This window comes from Lipotes vexillifer, unplaced genomic scaffold (genome assembly GCF_000442215.2).
Source record: "Lipotes vexillifer unplaced genomic scaffold, Lipotes_vexillifer_v1.1 scaffold1149, whole genome shotgun sequence".
Lineage (NCBI taxonomy): Eukaryota > Metazoa > Chordata > Mammalia > Artiodactyla > Lipotidae > Lipotes > Lipotes vexillifer.
Genome location: NW_006796238.1, coordinates 105,214 through 127,317, shown reverse-complemented (window position 1 = coordinate 127,317; position 22,104 = coordinate 105,214). Strand labels below are relative to the sequence as shown.

At 36.2% G+C, this 22,104-nt stretch overlaps 1 protein-coding gene across 1 annotated transcript in view; it reads right to left on the bottom strand.

The window, feature by feature from the left end:
* The window catches only part of HEATR5B (HEAT repeat containing 5B), an 86,088-nt gene that overhangs the window by 17,441 nt on the left and 46,543 nt on the right, over nt 1-22,104 (bottom strand). The window contains exons 21-27 of the mRNA XM_007468385.1: nt 21,074-21,218; nt 17,695-17,934; nt 16,566-16,817; nt 14,310-14,491; nt 12,107-12,175; nt 7,104-7,283; nt 522-759 (exon numbers count right to left, since the gene is read on the bottom strand). Coding sequence (XP_007468447.1) covers nt 522-759; nt 7,104-7,283; nt 12,107-12,175; nt 14,310-14,491; nt 16,566-16,817; nt 17,695-17,934; nt 21,074-21,218 — 1,306 coding nt within the window. The remainder of the gene's footprint in view (nt 1-521; nt 760-7,103; nt 7,284-12,106; nt 12,176-14,309; nt 14,492-16,565; nt 16,818-17,694; nt 17,935-21,073; nt 21,219-22,104) is intronic.

Below are 22,104 nucleotides of genomic sequence, written 5' to 3'. Positions count from 1 at the left end.
CTCCCTTTCCCTACCCGTGGTCCTCTTCCTCACGCTTCCTCTTCACTGTTGCCAGCAACTCTTAAAACCCTCATCACCTTCCCTTTCTCTCATAGCCAGGGAACTCTGTCTCTTCTTTCTTTTTCACTCTTCTGCAAATTCTTCCCCTCCTCCTGCTTTTCTCTATCAAACTGATGACTGCCACATCTGTCCCTGCATACACACACTGACCAACACAGCAATCTACTTCATCATGGTTATGCATAATGACTTGTTATGTCCAGTTATTTAGAGTAACCTAACTCGTACATTTATTACTATAACAGTGAGAACATTTTTGCTTGGGCTAAGAAATTTAATGCCATATATGAATTCATAAATTCAGTATGGAGAACATGCTCTAAATGAGAGAATGTCAAGTTTTAAGTCCACAGAAATTTTAAATGTTATTATTACGATTGTTGCTAGTCTCCACCAATTCCATTTTGTTTAATTACTACTTTGAACTCTATTAAAAGCAAAACTCTATATGCAGTACTTACCATCTGGGGGTAGCTGACTAGCAAATTCAGCTGGTAAAGTTAAAAGTGCATAGTCTTTTAATGCTGCCAACCACAGGCGACTGAGTGTTGGCAGTTCAGGTTGTACGAGTGTTATTAAACTGTCTGGTGGTAGTTCATCTATGGTACTGTAATCATCATCATCATCATCAGTATTTTTAATTGCTCTTTTTGGTTTTGACTCTGCTTCTTTTTTAATATTCATAGCAACCACATATACCTAGTAAGATATTCAGGAGGAGAAAATAACAATGCATAATATTAAGAAATGACATATTCTAAGTTGTTATTATACAGCTGAATCATCGAAAGTGAGTACAGATACTAGAAAGTATACAACTTCGGGATTTCTGGATAACCTCAAAAGAATAATTCCACCTGCTTTGGAGGCAATCGTATTTTTTTGTTTGTTTGTTTGTTTTTTATAGAGATGACTTCTGACTACTGCTCTCACAGCATATTCCTTGAGTAGGGTTCTCTGAATTTTTTCTGGCTTCTCTTGTTCTACTTTACAAAGCCCCCCTTTATATGTGGTTTTCTTTCTTTTTTTTTCTTTTTGCCATAACTTCCTGTTTGTTACGTTTGCTTTCATAGATTTATTAGACACAATCAGACAGCAGTCAAAGAAAAAAGCTGGGGGGGGGAGGGCACAGAAAGGATTTCCATAAATATCCTTCAAAACCCCTTTTTATATAGTCCTTAAGTGATATTTAGCAATCTAGTCCTTGCAACAGATGGCTGAGCCAAGAATAATATAATTTACTGGCCATATATATTATCTGTATTTTTTCTTTCTACTTTATAAACCAAAAAGATGTATAATAACAACTTCCTAAAATATAATCTTAAAGATTCTTCTTTGCTGAAGTTATTTTTGTTTGTTTTCTTTTGTTTTTGTACATACATTTTGGCTTTGGCAACTGGCACATAGCTGAATTACACATCAATGATAAAGCTAAAAAAAAAAGGGTGGGGGGAGCAAGAGTAAGAAAGAAAATTGCACTAGATAAAAATCTTGAGAAAACTACTTCTCCCTACACAGTGTCATCTTCATTGTTTTTAAGAGGAAGTCTATGCATGTGAACAGGGACCACAGCTTCTTGATGGCAGGGTCTTATCTCTATTCCTACAATGAACAGACAGTTATGGCATGGTAATTGACTAGATAAGATGATTACAGGAAACAATGAATCTTCATTTTTGAGAAGAAGCATTCCTTAATGCTGTGATGGTCTATTAACACTTAGTTACAGTTGGTTAGTCATACTTAATACCTGACAATTGAGAAGCAGAAACCACCTAACTTTTGGAGTAGGGACTTTGAATCTCAAGTTATAAATGTATCACATTCATATTTTCCACTGGTTTTAAGCTCACTTTCTTCCCCTAGATTTATTATTATGCTGATTTTAAGAAAATATCTCAATAAGCACTGTAAGTATACTCAGCCATTCACTCATCAAACCCTCCTTAGGTACTTACTCTTACCTTGCATTTGCTATTGTGCTAGGGCCTGAGGCAACAAAGACAAATAATACATGGTTTTCACCTTCCATGGACTCACAGACTGATACGATGAAGGGAGAGTGAGAAAATTGCTTAGAGAAAGGGATGTTTTTTAAATTTGTTTTAAATTACCTATCTTCCCACCTCACTACACGCAGTGACTACATACACTGCCTGGCACCTAACGAACACTCAGTGGTTTGAGTAATGAATGAATGAATCACAGGAAGCACCAAGGATGGAAGAATCTTAGTGGACTATGAAAAGGTGAGACTGGATTCAAAGACAAAAGTTCACCTGTTCACAGGCAAAGACGGAAGGGAGAATTCCAGGCAGAGGGAATATAAACAGCAAGAGCACAAGAGACAGAAACTAGCAAGGCATGCTGAGGAAACTGCAAGTGTTTGGTATTAGACTAAGCATAGAATATAAGGCAGAAGTAGCTGAAGACTGTTGGTAATGGGGAAGCGAAGGAGTCACTGCAGTATTTAAATGTCAGTTGTATGTATTTTTCCTCAAATTTTAAATTATACCATAAATAGTTTGAAAAATGAGTTTTTAAAATTACTCATAATTCTAATTTCCAGGTTTTCACATTCCAACTTTCTAAGTTATAATTTTGTTGTACAGAGAATTTTGTATTTAATTTTATCTATTCATATATCATAAGGGTTTCCATATGAATACTAGTCTTCATAACTCTTATTCTTAATGGCTGCAATGGAAGACATTATACATCTAACAATTTTCCTGTAGTTGAACTTTTATATTTTTTTCTGATTCTTTCTTTAGCCTTGGGAATCTTAGAAAGATGAGACATAGTTTTCAAAGACAAAGGTGTTCAGTTCTTCACATTATAAGTAAGGTTCCAACTAAACATTTTTGTAAATTTCTCTCTTTTTCATATTTTGGATATTTTTCCCTAGGATAAAGTTCAAGAAATGGAATTACTGGATCAGTGATTATAAATACTTCCATGGCTCTGAAGAGACACTGCCAAATGCTTTCTAAAAGGTTCTATATTTTACATTGCCACTTGCAATACGATAATACATTTTTCAGACTCGTTTTTAAAAAAAATTGGGTTTATTTTTCTTATGAGATATTACACACAAAATATAGAAGAATCAGAAGCATAAGTAAAATGAAGAAAATAAAACCAGACACAATCCTACTACTCAGATGTAATACTGTTAATATTCTAGCCATGTTGTATATACATCCTCAGTCTTTTTAAAACTATGTTTGTATATAATATTATACTCAATTTTCTATTCACTTAATACCATCGTCTTTGGATCAAGAAATATAATTATGGGCTTCCCTGGTGGTGCAGTGGTTGAGAGTCTGCCTGCCGATGCAGGGGACGCGGGTTCGTGCCCCGGTCTGGGAGGATCCCACGGGCCATGGCCGCTGGACCTGCGCATCCGGAGCCTGTGCTCCGCAGCGGGAGGGGCCGCAGCGGTGAAGAAAAAAAAAAAAAAAAAAGAAATACAATTATTCATATATTGCCTTTTTTTTTTTTTTAGAATGATAACATCGCAGCAAACATCCTCATAGCAGAATCTTTGTGTATATCCTTGATATTCCTTAGGATAAATTGGTCAACTAATGTGTACGATTTTAGAAAGTGCTTTGATAATACAGTTGACCCTTGAACCAACGTGGGTTTGAACTGTGGAGGTCCACTTATACGTGGATTTTTTTCAATAGTAAACACTGCAGTACTATATGTCTAATAAACAGCTAAAAATATGGGCCTGGAATGTAGGAGAGAAGTATGGCTAGAAAAGTAGAATTAGAAACTTTCATATACAAGTAAAAGCTACTGGGTATGGGTGTAGATGACAATACTCACAGAGTATGAAGAGTGAGAAAAGGGCCAAGAAAAATGCCAATATTTAAAGAGCAGGCAGGCAAAGAGAAGCCAGCAAGCGATGCTGAGAATGAACAATAAAAGAAAAGAAGAAAACCAAGGGAGTAGTGTCATGAAGTCAAGGAAAACAAAGTTTCCAGAGGAGACAATATCAAATGCTATAGAGAGGCTAAGTAAGACAGATTGAAAAGTGTCCAGTGATTTGGAGAATTATATTATTTGTAACTTTAGCGAAATAATGTCAATGGAGTGCTGAGAGTAAACCCAGACTGCAGGGGATTGAGAAGTAGGTGACTAGCTGAGGACATGAAGATACTAAAACTCGTTCAATGAACAGAGGTGTGAAGAGGAGAGTGAGTAGAAGAGGACGAGCAAGCAGAGGGTGATGGTGAGATACAGAAATCGGGGTAAGTGAGATACAGAGGTGGGGGTAAGTGAGAGACAGAGGCGGGGTAAGTGAGAGACAGAGGTGGGGTAAGTGAGAGACAGAGGTGGGGTAACTGAGGGACAGAGGTGGGGGTAAGAGATACAGAGGCGGGGTGAGATACAGAGGCGGGGGTAAGTGACAGCACTTAGCTTGGAACAGTCCCCTCCTGAGACTTATGCTTACTAACATCTACTCTCATCCTCCAGGTCTCAGCTTAAGTGTCGCTTTCTCCAAGCAGCCTCCTCTGAGCCCTCAGACTATTTTAGGTGCCTCTGCTGTGTGTTCACCACAGTCTGGACTTATATAACAGTCATTATTTTTGTTGCATATACTCGTTCACTAGTTTGTTTTTCTCAGTAAAGGTAGAACATCTGGCTTGTGCACCACTGTATTCTCAACTTCTAGCCTGGCACAGAGCCGATGTTTAGTAACACGGTTGAATGAATCAGAGAGTGGGAGGTAAGAGAATGAGTAAAGGTAATCCTAGGTTAGAGGAAAACTTTAAAGTAATAATAATTATTATATTAATAACAACAGGTAACATTCACTGTGCACATAAATAAGGTAGTTATTGGACAAAGTTATTACTACCTCATTTACTTCAAAATGTAATTCTATGAAATGTGCATAATTATTATCCACACTTTAGGGCTGAGAAACAAGGTTTAGAGAAGCAGTTAAATAACTCACCCAAGGTCACATGGGTAAAAGGAGTTTTCAACTCACATTCATCTAAAGACTTGAAAGTAACAATCTGAGGAGCTGGAAAACTAACATCCTTAATTTTTTGAGTAAAAAGTAGAAGCAAAGATAGATCTTGAGTAGAGAAATCTAGAATATATTGGGCCTTTGAGGAAAAGGACGAAGGAAAGGAAGGTAAGCAAGGAAAAGATTTACTAGACAATATTACAGGTTGAGGCTCGAAGTGCAAATTATTTAATTATAGAACCAAGTTACCCCCAAATAAGAAAAGCATCTCAAAAAAAATGTGCATTAATAATTTAGTTATGTGAAGTTTTGATCTAATTCGTTAAAAGCAATTACTTATCTTCCATTCAGTGCCAGATACAATGCTTGGTCCTTTTACATACCTCACCTTAGAAGAAGATATTACTGCATTTCCATGTTATAATGAAAAAACTGAGTATCTGAGAGATCAAATCACTTGAACAAAGTCACAAAGATGGTGAATTATAGAGACAGAACTTGTTCTAGGGCCTCTGATTCAACATTTAATGCTTTTTATACTGAACTATGTCAGACTTCTTAGTAGGTGAATCAAGCACGTTAATGCAAGTCAGCAGAGAACCAACTAACTGGCAAATGGTCTTATGATCATCCAACTACATACCTGTCTCTATGTTTGGGAAATTAATGAATGGGGCTGGAGAATTAAGAACAATTTTGGAAGCTATCTTTTTAAAAATAAAAATCATTCAATCATTTAGAATATAATTTCTACAGACAAGAAAAGTAAGTTTTAGTTAAAAATTAGATATGTGAAAATTAACATAGAATTTCTGTGAATTTCAAAGTGAGAAAACAATCACATTATAGTATCTTTCTAACACTACTTTCCACCTAAAACTATGGATTTGCAATAATTTGAAAAAAACCTAAAATTTTATCAATAAAAACAAACTTTTTATCAATGCAAATATTATTTTACTTCTCTACGCCAAAAGATGGCAGCAGAGTGAAAATAAAGGAACACTCAGGGATACTCTAGGAAAACAACTTGATCTAAAAATCAGACAGAAAAACTACTTTATACAATATCTTATTGCTCTACATTTTCCCTTTTTTTTCCCCTTCTGTGACAGAAATAATCCACAAAAACCCAGAGGTCCTTTATCTAAACTATATCATCTGGATGTTGCATGCCTTGAGCCAGCAATTGTCTGCTGGGTGGTCACAGGCTGCTGATACCATGGAAATAGGTCAGTGAGATACTGGGTTGGCAGAGGAAGGAATAAAGAGCTACTTGAAGTACCTGAGTGCAGACAGATAAGTATTTGAAAACAACTGGCAGAAGAGATTTAGAAAAGTGAATTTAAAACAGTATCATTATTTTTAAAAAGTGGCTATGGGAATAAAAGAGGTAAAAACAGCTATAAAAAAACAAAACAGGGCTTCCCTGGTGGCGCAGTGGTTGAGAGTCCGCCTGCCGATGCAGGGGACGCAGGTTTGTGCCCCGGTCCGGGAGGATCCCACATGCCGCAGAGTGGCTGGGCCCATGAGCCATGGCCGCTGGGCCTGCGCGTCCGGAGCCTGTGCTCCGCAACGGGAGAGGCCACAGCGCTGAGAGGCCTGCATACCGCAAAAAAAAAACCCCAAAAAACATACAAACAACAATCAAAAATGTCTACAGCCTCAGTATCAGTGGGTGGTGGCATGTCCCCTGAAATTTAATCAAATAAGATTCTTGGCATAAATTTTTTCTATTTTTTTTTTCTATGTGTAGGTTTTCCCTGCCTAGTTTTTCCATAGTAAGTAAGAAGAGCCCTTCTTCAACACAGATGTTTTTAAAACACTGATTAAAAATATAATTTTCAAAGGTTCAATAAGAGTTCTTTTGAGACATAAATGTATATGCATTTCAGTGAGAAAGAGCAAACAGCAGATATTTTAAAAAGCACTCTATACCACAGGTCAGTTTTAAACAAAAATCAAACAAAAATTTTTTTACCTACAGGAGTAGGGGAACATTTTCTCATGGATGGAGAAATTGTTAAAAACAATAGGTCATGGTTACCTCTGCCCATGCTTTGAGAACAGCCAGTTTTTCCATGGTTGTGGCACTCTCACGGTAGAGTTGGCTGGAAGATCCTTTTCCAGCCTGAACTTTGTCCAGTGAAGAAACAAGCAGATTGTGTACTCGACGGAGATCATTGAGATCACTGACAACTCCACTTCCAATCCATGTACTACATACCTAGCCAAAGGAAAAAACACTTTTATTTTTATAGTAAAAAGTTAACATTAGGGACTTCCCTGGTAGCGCAGTGGTTAAGAATCCGCCTGCTAATGCAGGGTACATGGGTTCGAGCCCTGGTCTGGGAAGAACCCACATGCCGCGGAGCAACTAAGCCCATGTACCACAACTACTGACCCTGCGCTCTAGAGCGTGAGAGCCACAACTACTGAAGCCCATGCACCTAGAGCCCGTGCTCCGCAACAAAGAGAAGCCACTGCAATGAGAGGCCCGCGCACCGCACAACAAAGAGTAGCCCCCGCTCGCCGCAACTAGAGAAAGCCTGTGCACAGCAACGAAGACCCAACGCAGCCAAAAAAATAAGTTAGTCAATTAAAAAAAAAGTTAACATTAAACACATAAAAGAATGGAGTAAATATGATTTTTTTCCTAGGGGGAAGAAACACAAACAAAACCAATGAACAAGACAAAACAAAAATACCTCAATGCTATGCTTTAATATTATTTTTTTAATAAAAAATCAACAGCAAGTATGGAATTTATTGTACTCCTATGTAGAAAACAAAACAATATATACTTAACATGTTTCCACTATCTAATTTCCCAAAAATTTTAACAGAAAAGAATTTCCACCCAAATCGGTTTGGTTATGAATAATTCAATTCAACAACATTTCTGTTTACTATAGGCAAAAAGTTATTCTGAGTGCTACAGAGGAGTTAAAAAAAAGAAAAAAAGTAAAGGGAAAAAATCTAGTCCCTGTCCTCAAGTAAGTAAACTCAGATTAAATGAACACATGAGAATGTTTTATGACTGTCATACTGCACTTAAAAAGAGAGAAAGAAGAGATTAATTCTAGCAAGAGAAATGGGAATGTTTAGATATCAGGAAGTTTTATGTGTATAGATACAGGGGAGTTTCATGGAGGAAGAGACAAGATTAGGAAAGTTAACTGGGATCAGATTACAGTACAATTTAAATTCCACGAGAACTGAATTCAGACTTGTTCTGTAGGCAATCATGAGTTTCTAAGGCTTCTGAGCAGGGGAATATTATTAGAATTGTGCTTTAGGAAACCTGCTCCAATACTAAGTATAGGAAAGCATGTGTTTAGACAGTGAGTACTGTGTTCAGTCACATGACTATAATAATACCATGGAACAGAGATGATACGGATCAAACTGAGAATCAAATGAAAAGAAAGAGGCATCTGAGAAAGACTTGGAAGTAGAAATCACAGGATTTGGAAACCAATTACATATTTTTAGGGGGTGAAGGCAGGGACATGCACACAGTATGAGGCGATAATCAAAGACTACCAAATTTTGACTGTCAAAGTTTCTAACCCGGATGAATGTAAGGAAGGTGACACCACTGTTTAAGAGAGATAACGTAAGAACAAAGAGAAGTTTGGTGGAGATGAGAAGTTAGAGAACATGATTTTGACTATGAACTTTGTGACATGCTGTGTTCAAAGCACCAGCAAGAGACACGTGGAAAGATATTCAGTGGGCAGATGGAAACCTGGGTCTGGATTTCAGGAGCAAAGACAGAGGTAACTAGGTCGATCTAGGAATTCTCCACACAAAGGTGATCACTAAACCGATGGTTCTAGGTAACTTTCTTCAAGGACTGAGGTATTAAAAAAAAAAGCCTTAAGGACAGAACACAGGGAAAATATACTTCAGGGACAAGTAGAATAAGAAACTGAAAACACCAGAAAAGCAATAGGACAACCAGGCAAGTGTGGTGATACTGGAACCAAAGGAAGAATGTCAAGATGGAAGGGGCTGGGCTTCCCTGGTGGTGCAGTGGTTAGGAATCTGCCTGCCAATGCAGGGGACATGGGTTTGAGTCCTGGTCCAGGAAGATCCCACATGCCGTGGAGCAACTAACCCCGTGTGCCACAACTACTAAGCCTGTGCTCTAGAGCCCGTGAGTCACAACTACTGAGCCTGTGTGCCACAACTACTGAAGCCCGCGCGCCTAGTGTCTGTGCTCTGCAACAAACAGAAGTCACCGCAATAAGAAGCCCATGCACCGCAACGAAGAGCAGCCCCTGCTCACCGCAACTAGAGAAAGCCCACATGCAGTAACAAAGGCTCAACCCAGCCAAAAATAAATAAATAAATTTTTTTTTTTTTTTTTTTTTTTTTTTTAAAGAAATCAATCATTACTATCGTCTCACTCAGCTTCATGTCAGGGCCAGGTGAGTATAGTCAGTTCAGGCTTTGTTATCAAATAAATTATGAAAAATCTTTTGGTTTTCAGAGCATTTGGATACTGAATCATGGTTAATGGATTGTGTTCCTATATTTGAAACGTTTAAAAAGTTGAGAATAAATATATATGTAAACTACTTCATTCTCTTATAATAATCTTATTCTCAAAGAATTCAAAACTAAATTAAATAAAATTCAATAAGGACATTTAAAAACTGCTTGTTACCAATACTGTTGGCAAAAAAAAAAAAAATACCAGCCACAACAGTGCTGAAAATATAATGAAATTTAAAGTGAAAAGAGATTAAATATAAGTGTGAAAATAAAGAGCTGGTATTCTTAAGGAAAATAACAACATTTTGGAGATATTTGCTAATATTTCTGTGAATTTTGGTAGAAATATAACTGAAAGTTGGGGGAAACTGTCAAAATCGAGAATTTGGTGCTAAGTTTGCTTTGCAAAAACCTAAATACCTTCTCCACTTTAAAGAACATGAAACCAGAAACTGCAGATACTGCATTATAGGTTTGGTTTATGAAGAAAGACAAAGCAAAACTGAATCAGCAAAATCATACTTAGAGAAAAGACTCTGGCCTTATATCAAAAGAGTGGTGAATGAATGTACACTTACAAATTTTAGACTGAAATAAAATATCTAAAGTATGTATTATGTTTATGATTCCAATGCTGCTTTAAATGATTTATTAACCTACTGATTACTGTCCCCAACTGTCCTCAATTGAAAACATTTGAGGGTTTTCCTATAATATCTAAGAATTACTTGATTTTCAGGTTCAACATGATGTTTACTCTAGTGAACAATCTGGGATGCCATGTTTCAAGATCTGCCTGAAGCCAACTTCTTCGGTAACCTTAAAGAAAGAAACTTGCAACCCAATGCTCCAGCTATTTCAAAACCAGGTTTCCTCCCAGAAACAGAAGGGCAGGAGATCAAAAATTTAAGCCTGCCACTAGAAAAGAAGAAAGTTCAGAAAGCAGGTAGGGCCACATAAGAAATAAGGAGTGTTTTTTTTCTTAAGATTTTTTTGATGTGGAACATTTTTAAAGTCTTTATTGAATTTGTTACAATATTGCTTCTGTTTTATGTTTTGGCTTTTTGGCTGCAAGGCATGTGGGATCTTAGCTTCCTGACCAGGGATTGAACCTGCACTGCATTGGAAGGCAAAGTCTTAACCACTGGACTGTCAGGGAAGTCCAAGAAATAAGAAGTTTAAGGAAAATTCAGTAATAGGAAATTTTCATACTACTCATTCACAAGATGAAATTCTAATAGCTTTTGCCTTTCTGATGATCAGGAGCTTTATAGGATGTTTTGTCTGCTTAAATATTATGATCTGAAACACTACCATAATACATTTAATTATACATGACTGTGATTTCTGATGTTTGTGTGCCAGTATCCCAATCTAAATGACTTAACCTACTCTAACTCCAAGGTTTGTACCATGATCCACAGACTTCTGTCTTAAACAAGGCTTCCTCTTCTCTCTCTGGCCTGCTGTTGGTGGAAAGAGTTCATTTCTCTGCAGGCCACCATTAAGACAGCAGGCTTCAGAGAAATAAATTCTAACAGAAGGAGGAGGCAACTCATTGAGCCACAGAGTAATCAAAGTCAGAATTTCAAACCTATCATTGCAAACAGCAGAACATTCTCTGCATAGAGGACACATGTAGCTTGACTGAATTCTAAGCAATAAAGATGGACTACAGCCCAGTACTCCAGAAAACTGAGAAGGATGGAGTTGCTTCTCTTCTATCCTTAGGTTAGCAGACAAAGAATTGGATTTTTTGGAAAGATTAGAGCTTAATGCACAAATCCTTTTTCAGGACGGAGCATGAAAAAGATGAACCTATTAAAGGTGTAGGAACACAGGTGCTTCTGTAACTCTCTTCAGAAAAAATAATATGAGAATAATCCCCTGGAATTACTTTTGCAATAAAACTTCCATATTGTGAAATTGTCTTTAGGATAATTTAATACACAGAAACTTGTAGAATTTTCACAACCTGTGGTCAAAAACCCTTTTATTACCTATTTATTATTACTATATATTCTTCAATGATTGTAGATTTTGAGATTTTACTTTTATTCTAGTCCCTCTTATGACTTTGCATCTCCACTGACTACTGGACAATGTAAGAGCTATGTATTCCAAAGTCTCGTCCTCAGCAACAGCAAAAAAAAAATGTGATTAATAGTTAGTACTTCATCATTTCACACAGAATAAAAAAGAAAACTGTCACTGTTGTATTTCTGAGATAAAAATAAATACTATTTGGGGCTTCCCTGGTGGCGCAGTGGCTGAGAGTCCGCCTGCCGATGCGGGGGACACGGGTTCGTGCCCCGGTCCGGGAAGATCCCACATGCCACGGAGCGGCTAGGTCCGTGAGCCATGGCCGCTAAGCCTGCGTGTCCGGAGCTTGTGCTCCGCAACGGGAGAGGCCACAACCGTGAGAGGCCCACATACTGCAAAAAAAATAAATAAATACTATTTGATTTTTCTCTCTCGGAAGTGAAATTCTAAGATATCTATAAATTTACAGAAGATAACTATTGAAAATTCTATTTTTCTTCTTACCTGGCAAGCTTTTGCTATTATGTCTGATGGAGTATCTTGTGAAAAGGCTGGTCTTAGAGCAGCTCCCACCTAGAAAAATGAATACAAGCATTTTATTTTTAAAGATAAGTAGTAAACCTTTTGTGTCTTTGGAGATGAAAACACACAAAACACATCTTTGTTCCTTTCCTTTTTATCTCTCTTTTTGGTGACAATAAACTCAATTATACCATTCTTCTTTTGCTTTCCAGGAGATTATCATTATCCAATCTGTAGGATCCTATACCAAACAGGCAATTAATCTTATTTCTTTTTCATTTATTTTTAATAGTAAATAGGATTTTATGACAAAGCCACGTTCCCAGAGATAACAGAAAACTGCTATTTTTTTTCTATCTATATTCCTGAACATATTTCTAATAGTATTTACTTCATGGGTGAATCTCACATAACTAAGATTAAAGGCTCAATTTCTTTAAATAACTGAGTAGTACTAAAAATTCACAGTCACTAAAAGACCTTAAAAATCATTTCACCTCAAAAAGAGACGCTTTAAAAGAAGGTTGCTCAAGAAATATTAATGTACTGTTGTCACAGTAATAAGTGAAGAAATATGAGATTTAGTTTTTTTTTATCCAAGTACTAACCGGGTCCAGCCTGCTTAGAGCTTTAGTTTTAATAAGCCAGTATCAGTCACAGATTCTTAGATATATTACATTTAATATGTAGGAGCTGAATAAGGAATTAAATATAGTCAACTCCTAATTTGAGATTTCTTCCATCACACTAGGTAAAGATACCTGATTTAGATAATTTACTTTTAAATGGTTTATGAAAAAAAAAGTGAGAGAGTGAGAGAATGTGTGTGTGTATATGTGTTGAGTGTAGAGAGAAAGAGAAAAAAATCAATGTTAAAGGAAATGAGGCAAAATTCTCAATTGGCAAATATGAATGAAGGATGAAGGATATAAGACAGGTTTCTTTGTACTATTCTTGCAATTATTTCTGTACATTTGAAATTATTTCTAAATAGAAAGATTTTTTAAAAAAGACCTTCATTCTGATAGGTTGGGTATTTGGGAGTAAATAATTATATACAGGTTTTCTACAGCCATTTGGCCTAGAAAGTATAGCTTCTTTACCTATACTTATGATGGAAAAAAATGGACTATACATTATCCACACTTTTTAATTTTGTGTATGTTTGAACACAGATTTTAGATGAAGTATGATGCATCTAGAGCCAAGATTTTGGTATAATCACAGTGAAAAAAACAAGTTCGTTCTTTTCTTACTAACATAAGTTTTTTTTGCCTTCACATAATCCAATACTAGGATTATATCTATTGTGCCTCTTTTGAAGAACATAAATATAGGCATAAATTTCAGGGGAAACAAGTATATCTCTGTTTAGAATATAATAAAAAAATATTTTGAAAGTATACAATTTTTTCAGTAATATTTTTCACTATTATTAAAAGTTAATTTATCCTTCAGCATACAAGAGGCAATTGCTTTTTTAAAAATTTATTTATTAATTTTTGGCTGTGTTGGGTCTTAGTTGCGACACATGGGATCTTAGTTGCGGCATGCGGGATCTTTCGTTGTGGCGTGCAGGCTTCTCTGTGGTGCACAGGCTCCAGAGCACGTGGGCTCACAGCTTGCAGCACATGGGCTCTCTACTTGAGGCCATGAGCTCAGTAGTTGTGGTGCATAGGCTTACTTGCCCTGCAGCATGTGGGAATCTTAGTTCCCCAACCAGGGATCGAACCCGCGTCCCCTGCATTGGAAGGCAGATTCTTTACCATTGGACCACCAGTGAAGTCCCAAGGCAATTGCTTTTTATTTTTAAAAATGCTTATCAAGTCTTGGCGTATAAAATAACAGCAGTAAATCCACAACACTCTTTAAATGTTCCTTTTATCTTTTAAATGGCATGGCTAAATATCTAAACATAAGACTGGAAAGCCAGGCTGGAACATCTATTCTAGTTTTATCACTAATACTACATCATGACTTAAAAATAGTGACAAGTTTTATACAACTGTTTCTTCACCTGTGAATTGATTCAAACTGTGTTAACAGGCAATGGGAGTAAAGATATGCATTCTACATGAATAAATAGGTTATAGGTCCAAATATATTTCTCCAGGGGATCTTCACTTCTTTAATCTTCACTTTTCAAAAGATCAGTTTTAATTTTGAAACAAATAAAATATCTCACATTGGCTTGATACTGCTCCAGAATCACATGACCTGGAAATTCTGGCTCAGGCACAGATGCAAACTTCTTGATAATGTCTTCAAGTGCTTGGAGCCCAGCCATCCGCAGCTGGTTACTATGATCGGTTGCAGCCATGAATGCCATGCGAATCAGGTCAGAGAGATGAAGTACCAAGAGGTCATCTAAAAATAGAAGGCAAAAAGGAAAACATTTCCAAAATTAAGTGTAATCACATAAAAATACGGAATAAATAAACTTCTTTAAAAAAGCATTTATGATCCACATATTTCACCATGTTTAAAATAACAAAGATACACTTTCAAGAAAGTTTCCGTATCATAATCTCTCAAGAGTATTGGTAAACCTTTATACAATAACACTGACGACATTGTAAACTAACATCTGAAGCAAAATAATTGATTATCATAATTTTCCCCAAAAGAGTCTGTAATTTTTTTGTCAGCAGAGGTTGGCAAATTTTTTTTGTAAAAAAACAGACAGTAAATATTTTTGGCTTTGCTGGCCATGTAATTTCTAACATAACTACTCAACTCTGCTGTTGTAGTATGTACAAAGACCATATGTACACAAATGGTTACACTGTGCTCCAATAACACTATTTATAAAAACAGACTGCAGGCTGGATTTGGACTGCAAGCTGTAGTTTACCAACCTCTACTCTGGAAAAGATTTTTATAAGGACAAAATGTAGAAAAGGGAAGCCTTTTTCCTTTTAGCCTTAAAGGCTGCCCTAGATCAGTCCTATCAAAGCTTAAAAGCAAGGCAACTGTTCCCAGAATGAAACTGCTATTGCTTCTCTACACAGTCTCTACCTACACCCTCTCTCAAATCAAGACCTCTATCTCTTTCCAAAATCCAAGGTGATGAACTCCTAACATGGGGGAGAAGAAAGGGGCACTGGGCAGAAACTCCAAAATGGGGAGAGAATTAGGGGACTGACAGAGGTTTATTGCATTCTGGGATCTTCTGGCCCACAGAACTGTAAGTTAATAAACTTGTTATTTTAAGCCACTAAGTTTGCAGTCATTTATTACAGCAACAATAGAAAACTAATACATCCAGCCTCTTCTACCTGGAAAACCCTCTCTCTGCCTCTAAAACCCAGCTTCAAAATAATCCCTTCTGTGAGGTCTTCCCTGGCTCTTCAGGAAATGAGTAGCAGTTTTTTATGTTCCCAAAGTACTCTATCCTTCCACTATTGGGATATATGATTATTTTTGAGTGATAACTTTGTCTCTTTTTCTTCTAGACTAGAAATTCTTCAAGAACAAGGACTATGTTTTTTTCTTCTTTGGATCCCCAATGGGAAGTAAAAAACAAGATTCAGTAAATATCTGATGAATAATGACATGATTAAAGACACCCTGTTCACAACATATTGTGCTTTGCTGGTACCCTATATTCAGATTCCAATTTTATACATAGTATAATACTGTTTTACTTTCTGTTTTTTAGTCCATTTGTGAGTTTTACTGCTTCTTATACACAACAAAGTAAACTGAAAGGCATTTTTAACATATAGACTTCAATACAGATAACATATAAGATGTGTCTTCAGATATTTTAAAAAATGACATGATGACGAAGAGACAACAAAGCATAAGATAAGACAGTCTCTTACTCTACCACCTCTCTCAGCTTCTCTGGGTTCTTCATTTGTAAGTGAAGATACTGGCCTGATGATCTCTTTGTAAATTCCCTATAATATTTGATCCAGGGGATATACAGTATAAAAGCTTACAAATGATCAAAAAGTAAAAGGTTTCAGTAATAAACAGTTTTCACCTTTTCAAAAATACCCAATAGCAGTTCTGAAATCTGAGAGTTTGAAATCTGCCATGGCATTCATGAATTCTGACATTCTCCAAGGCTGGGGATTGCCAAACTCACTTTATTTATTCACCTTAAACTTTTGCTAAAAGTAGGATAAGGTACCAAGGAAACATAAGTTACTGCCATCATTATGCTTAGGACCATCACTATCCTTAGGGCAAGTGATTAAGATAAATATATCTTAAGATAGATAGATATATAACTTTGGACTGCTTTCCTCAACTTATCTTCCCAATAGGGATCAGAAGTTGGACAGTATGTAGAGAGGACAGAAAACAAAGGTAAAAGGCAAGAAAACGTACAATAAATGAAAGGCATAGTCTAAAGCACATTACAAAGCAGTAAAATATTTCAAACCTATAAAAATATTCTGGGGAAAAGAAGTACTGATTTTTAATTTACTTGTAGGGTTTCGCAGTTTAGCAGAACGTGCCATAGCAAGATCAAAGTGAGCCTGGTCTGCATTCTCACACAAATTGATGATTCGACACAGGCAATCAGCAGCAAATACTCGGGTGGCCCAGCGAGGTGCCACAAAGGGCTTTGATTTATCTTCTTCTCCTAGTGTGGTAAACATGGTATCATCATCCATCTCATCTTTCTTTTCAAATTCTTCATCTTTTCCACTACTTAAGGGAGTTGCAGTACTCATATCTGTAACAAAAATAAAAGCATATTATAACAACCTTACATACAGCAAAAACGATGCTTTAGAAATAGTACTGTTTGATGATATCTAATTTAAAACCAGTAGAAAACAGTAGAATTGGCAGGGTTTTTCTTTTAAACAATCAATAAAAAGCCAAGGAGGGGGAGTGGGAGGTACAAACTATTTGGTGTAAGACAGACTCAAGGACGTATTATACAACATGGGGAATAGAGCCAATAATTTTGTAATAACTGTGAATGGAAAGTAATCTTTAAAAATTATATAAAAATTTACAATAAATAAAAAATTTTAAAAGATAGCAGCCAACAGTTTTCAACTTGAAATTCAATAATATTGTTTTGTCTTCATTGTATGTACTTTCACAATGACTTTGCTTTTATGTAAAGCTATGATGGTTGTTCTCTTTATGATAGCCATATAAAGTTTCTCCTTAAAATAAATATATTTAATTTAAAAAATAAATAAAAATAGAAATTAAAAAACCAGGGAAAGAATAACATAAAAATATTTTATATATTTCACTAGTTTTACATCTTATGTCAAATGACAGAGTAGCCTGGGATTTTTATATATGAAAATTAGTTTGAACTTAGTCATTTGTCAAAAATAACCAAAGTTCATTAGTTTGTAATATAATTTAATCTTCAACATTTTACAGGGATTCACAGATTAAAAATTATTAGTATTTTAAAATGTAAGCTCTATGTATCTGTAATGTAATATATGTATCTAAATATATCTATATATGGTGTATATCTATATATGCATCTATATCTATACATGGTATATATCTATAGATATATATCAAAATTAAATAATTTTCATTATCTTAAGAATATATTTTATATATTAAATACATACCACTAGAAGCTGCTAGGACATCTTTACAAAGCATTAGCCAATGGGAAAGTTTTTCTACAGCCAGTGATGACAGCATATGTCCCAAAGTATCATGAATATCAGAACATAATTTTCTGTCTGTCTCCCGGTCTAGCATTCCAAAAAGAAGTCCCTCAAGACCAGTTTCTGTTATATTAACACCCTGGTGCCGGCAATGGACATCACTTCGAGAACTAACTCCAGGTGCAAAAGGACTTACATCTGAAAAACAATTTTTACAAATGAACTTGTATAGGATTTTATCGAATACTACAGGTAACAATTATGTTAAAGACCATGATTTACATGTAAATTCACAATAACAACAAAACCAGCTAGCTATATACACAATTTAACTATGGTCTCCAATTTACCTATCTTTAGAATTAGAATTTTATCTGACAATAAAGCTAAAAACCCCGATCTTTAAGACTGTTTATTCTGTGGTATTTTAAACAAATCTCCAGGGAATGCTCATTAAATATATATTTGATTTTAACAACAAATAGTGTGGGAAAGAGACTTTTTTTTTTTTTTTTGCGGTATGCGGGCCTCTCACTCTTGTGGCCTCTCCCGTTGCGGAGCACAGGCTCCGGACGCGCAGGCTCAGCGGCCATGGCTCACGGGCCCAGCCGCTCCGCGACATGGGGGAATCTTCCCGGCCCGGGGCACGAACCCGTGTCCCCTGCATCGGCAGGCGGACTCTCAACCACTGCGCCACGAGGGAAGCCCCGGAAAGAGACATTTTTTAATAGTCTGGAAAAATTATTGCTATACATGTTGGGTGAACGAATTGAAACTTATTTTAGTCTTCTAGTTCAGATTTTACAAATCTATAAAGCTAGAACACAAATTATAAATAGATTATATCCTAAAAGTTTATTTAAAAATTGGGAAAGGGGCTTCCCTGGTGGCACAGTGGTTGGGGGTCCGCCTGCCGATGCAGGGGATGCGGGTTTGTGACCCGGCCCGGGAGGATCCCACATGCCACGGAGCGGCTGGGCCCGTGAGCCATGGCCGCTGAGCTTGTGCGTCTGGAGCCTGTGCTCGCGTACCTCAAAAAAAAAAAAAAAAAGGGAAAATCCTGCCCAATCAAAAGTTGTTATGAAATAGTATTTAAATTTCTTGCTTTACCTGAAACTCTTTTTATTCTTATAAACAGGAGGAGTAGAACAACTGGCAGCCTTTAAGAATGAATACTATTAGGCTCCCCGAAGTCCAAAGCCCTCTGAACCTTGAAGAGAGTGATATAGAGGGTGAGGGCTGAAAAGTGGCTTTTTAAAACTGAGTCACTCCAAAGACAGAATAAGGGGAGGTTTGCAGAAAATAGCCACAGTGAGGGGAATTCAAAGTCAGTAGGAAAGGGAAGGTTCCAAGGAGGGAACATTACAGACAGATTAGGCACAGAGGCCTATTTTTCACTTAGCAGTATACAGTGAATATTTTCCCGTATCAAGAATTTTGCTTCCACGACGTGAATTTTCATGACTACATAGCAAACCATTGAATTAGGAGTACATTAACTGATTAACCATTGAGGATAAATTCCTAAAAAAGGAATTGCTAGGTCAAAGGGTAAGCACAGCTTGAAAACTTTGAGGATATACTGACAAAAAAATCCTCCAGAAAAGCTGTATGACTTTACATTTCTATCAGCAGTATAAGAAATTTCTCTTTTATTCATATCTCCCCCAACACTGGTTAAAATCATTATTTTATTATCAGTCAGCTTTATAGAAGAAAAATGCTATCTTACGATTGTATTAACTTGCAACTATTCAATCACTAGAGGTTAAAGGTATTTCATATGTTGATATTTCTCCTTTGATAAAACACCTCTTTTGTGTGCTCTCATGATTTTTACAGATGCATAAAAGAGTTACCATAGCAGGTCCGAGACTACCCTATTAAGGCCTGATATTACGGGCACTGGGTTTCAGGAAGGTTCCCATCATTTCCTGATAAAAGTGGCTTACTGTGCCTAAATCATCTGTACCAACAATATAGTTTATGCTCAACATCTGCTCTCCTTCTGAGAGTCTGAACTTTTGGTATATGCCAGGCAGACAATGCCTATTTGACCAGTCCCCAAGAAAAATCTTGGGCACTGAGTATCTAGCAAGATTCGCTAGCAGACAACATTTCACATCTGTTGTCACAGCTCCTTGCTGTGTGACTCCATGGGGAGTGGACTCTTGGAAGCTTGTGTCTGGTTTGCTCTAGACTTCACTCCATTTATCCTCTCCCTTTGCCGATTTTGCCTTGTATCCTTTTGCTGTAATAAATCACAGCCATAAGCGTGACTATACGCTGAGTCCTAGCAAACCATCAAAACTGGGGGGTGGTTTTAGGCCCCCTGGCACACTAATTTGTAAAAGCTTTAAAAATATTAAAATATAAATGCGCACATTTTAATACAGTTAGCATATTTTGAAACTATCTTTCCCTCTCTTAGTTTGTCTCTTTCAATTTTGATTATGGTGACTGACATCTAGAAGTTTTGAAATTTTACATGTATTCAGGAGAATTCTGTAACTACTTTTGGTGCTATGTTTTCTCTCCAAAAAGCAGTAACATTTACTGTTAGACTTTTATAATAAACTTCTTTTACATTCTACAGTACAGTATGCTTGTTAATAGAGCTCTTATTACACTATGCTAAAACTGAAGTTATTTTCGTATGTTGCTTCTTAGTATCCAAGCAACTTCTATGCATTAGGAAGCTCTTATAAGTAAAACTTTTCTCTCACAATAGGGGAAATCTCTGTCAAGCTCTGAAAAAGTTCCCAAACCACCTATCCCTAGAATCAGAAGACCAGCTACAAATTCAAGCTATACTTAAAACTCTCCCAAAAGCAAAAAGAACTGAAGAAAGCGAAGATCCACCTTTCGTTACCCAAACATCTATTGACATTTCACAGTTTTACTGGATACTTTGGTCTTACCTTCTTCAAGGAAAAGTTACATCACAAAAGGTTAACTACTGTCAAAGACTGGAAGCTTTCAGGTAACCCTAAAATAAATAATTTCTCTTTTCAGAAGCCTACTAATGATACAAGGCAATATCCTTAGAGTTAGTCATCCCTTATATAGCTAAAACATTCTCAAGGGATGGCGGAAGTGTCCTGATACTAAATGCTACAAAAAATTTTTTTCAGCTATGAAATTCTAAAAAAGGTAAAAATGTAAAGTTACCAAGAAAACTACATGGGAATTTTAAAAGTGGTAACAGTTTTATTTTACCTAAAAGAATAAGAAAATTGACCATATTTCAATGCAAAAATGTTATTTAATAAGTAATACTCATTTGAAATGTTAAAATACTTAAACAAAAAGAATATTGACCAATAATATAACTTACTAGTACCACTGCTCTCTTTGTCCCCTGCATTTTTTGCTAGGCTCATGGCATATTCGCATACTTCAGCTGCTTCTCTTTGTGCAAGCTGCCGGAGACATGCCACAGCTGCTCGTCGAAGTAACAAATGGGAACTACATAAGTGAACCTGTAAACCACAACAGTTTTAGACTTTTCTTAAAAAAAAGCTGTAATCTCACTTGCCTAATGAATATATATGAACACCTTACTTGTGAAGAGGCTCTTCATTTAACCACCTCAGTTGTTTAAGATATAGCCAAATAATGGCCTTTTCAATAAATAGTACTACCAATAAAATGTATAAAGAATATTTTAGTAGCCTATAAAATAACTGCCCCAAGACTTGGGCACTAAAGATCACAAAATATACTTAGATTAAAACCCAGAAAGATCTTTTGCACATCTTATTTTACACATGGTCGTACTAAATTCTGTCAATGAAATTTTTTTAGTGCACAGAGATTAACTGTAGTCAATGAACAGTTAGGGGGCAGAACACAGAGTAAGAATTTAAAGCAAAGGGGGGTGTATAGTAAAATAAAAAACCAAAATCAAGCAAACATAAATATCTGAAAAGAACTGCAAAATGGATCCTTTCGGTATAGCATTTTTTTTTAATCTCACAAGTTCGTGAAAGAATCAATATAGTACACTCTAATACATGAAGTAAAGGATAAGAGGCAGTACTGCATAATAATTAAGAGCTCAGGCTCCAGGTGCCAGACTGGATTTGAATCTTGGCTCTGCACTTACTCCTGTGTGATTAGACAAGTTAGATAAGTTACTTAACTTCTCTGTGCCTTGTTTGCCCATATGTGAAATGGGGATAGTAATTCTTCACAGGGATATAGTGAAAATAAAATAAGTTAAAGTAAGTATTTTACTTAGAACAGTGGCTGACACATGGTAATTACTCAATAAATGTTAGCTATTATCACTATTACTATAAATCTGACTCACTGAGAAAATATTATGTTCCATGTGCTGCTTTTTTTTTTTTTTTTTTTTTTTTT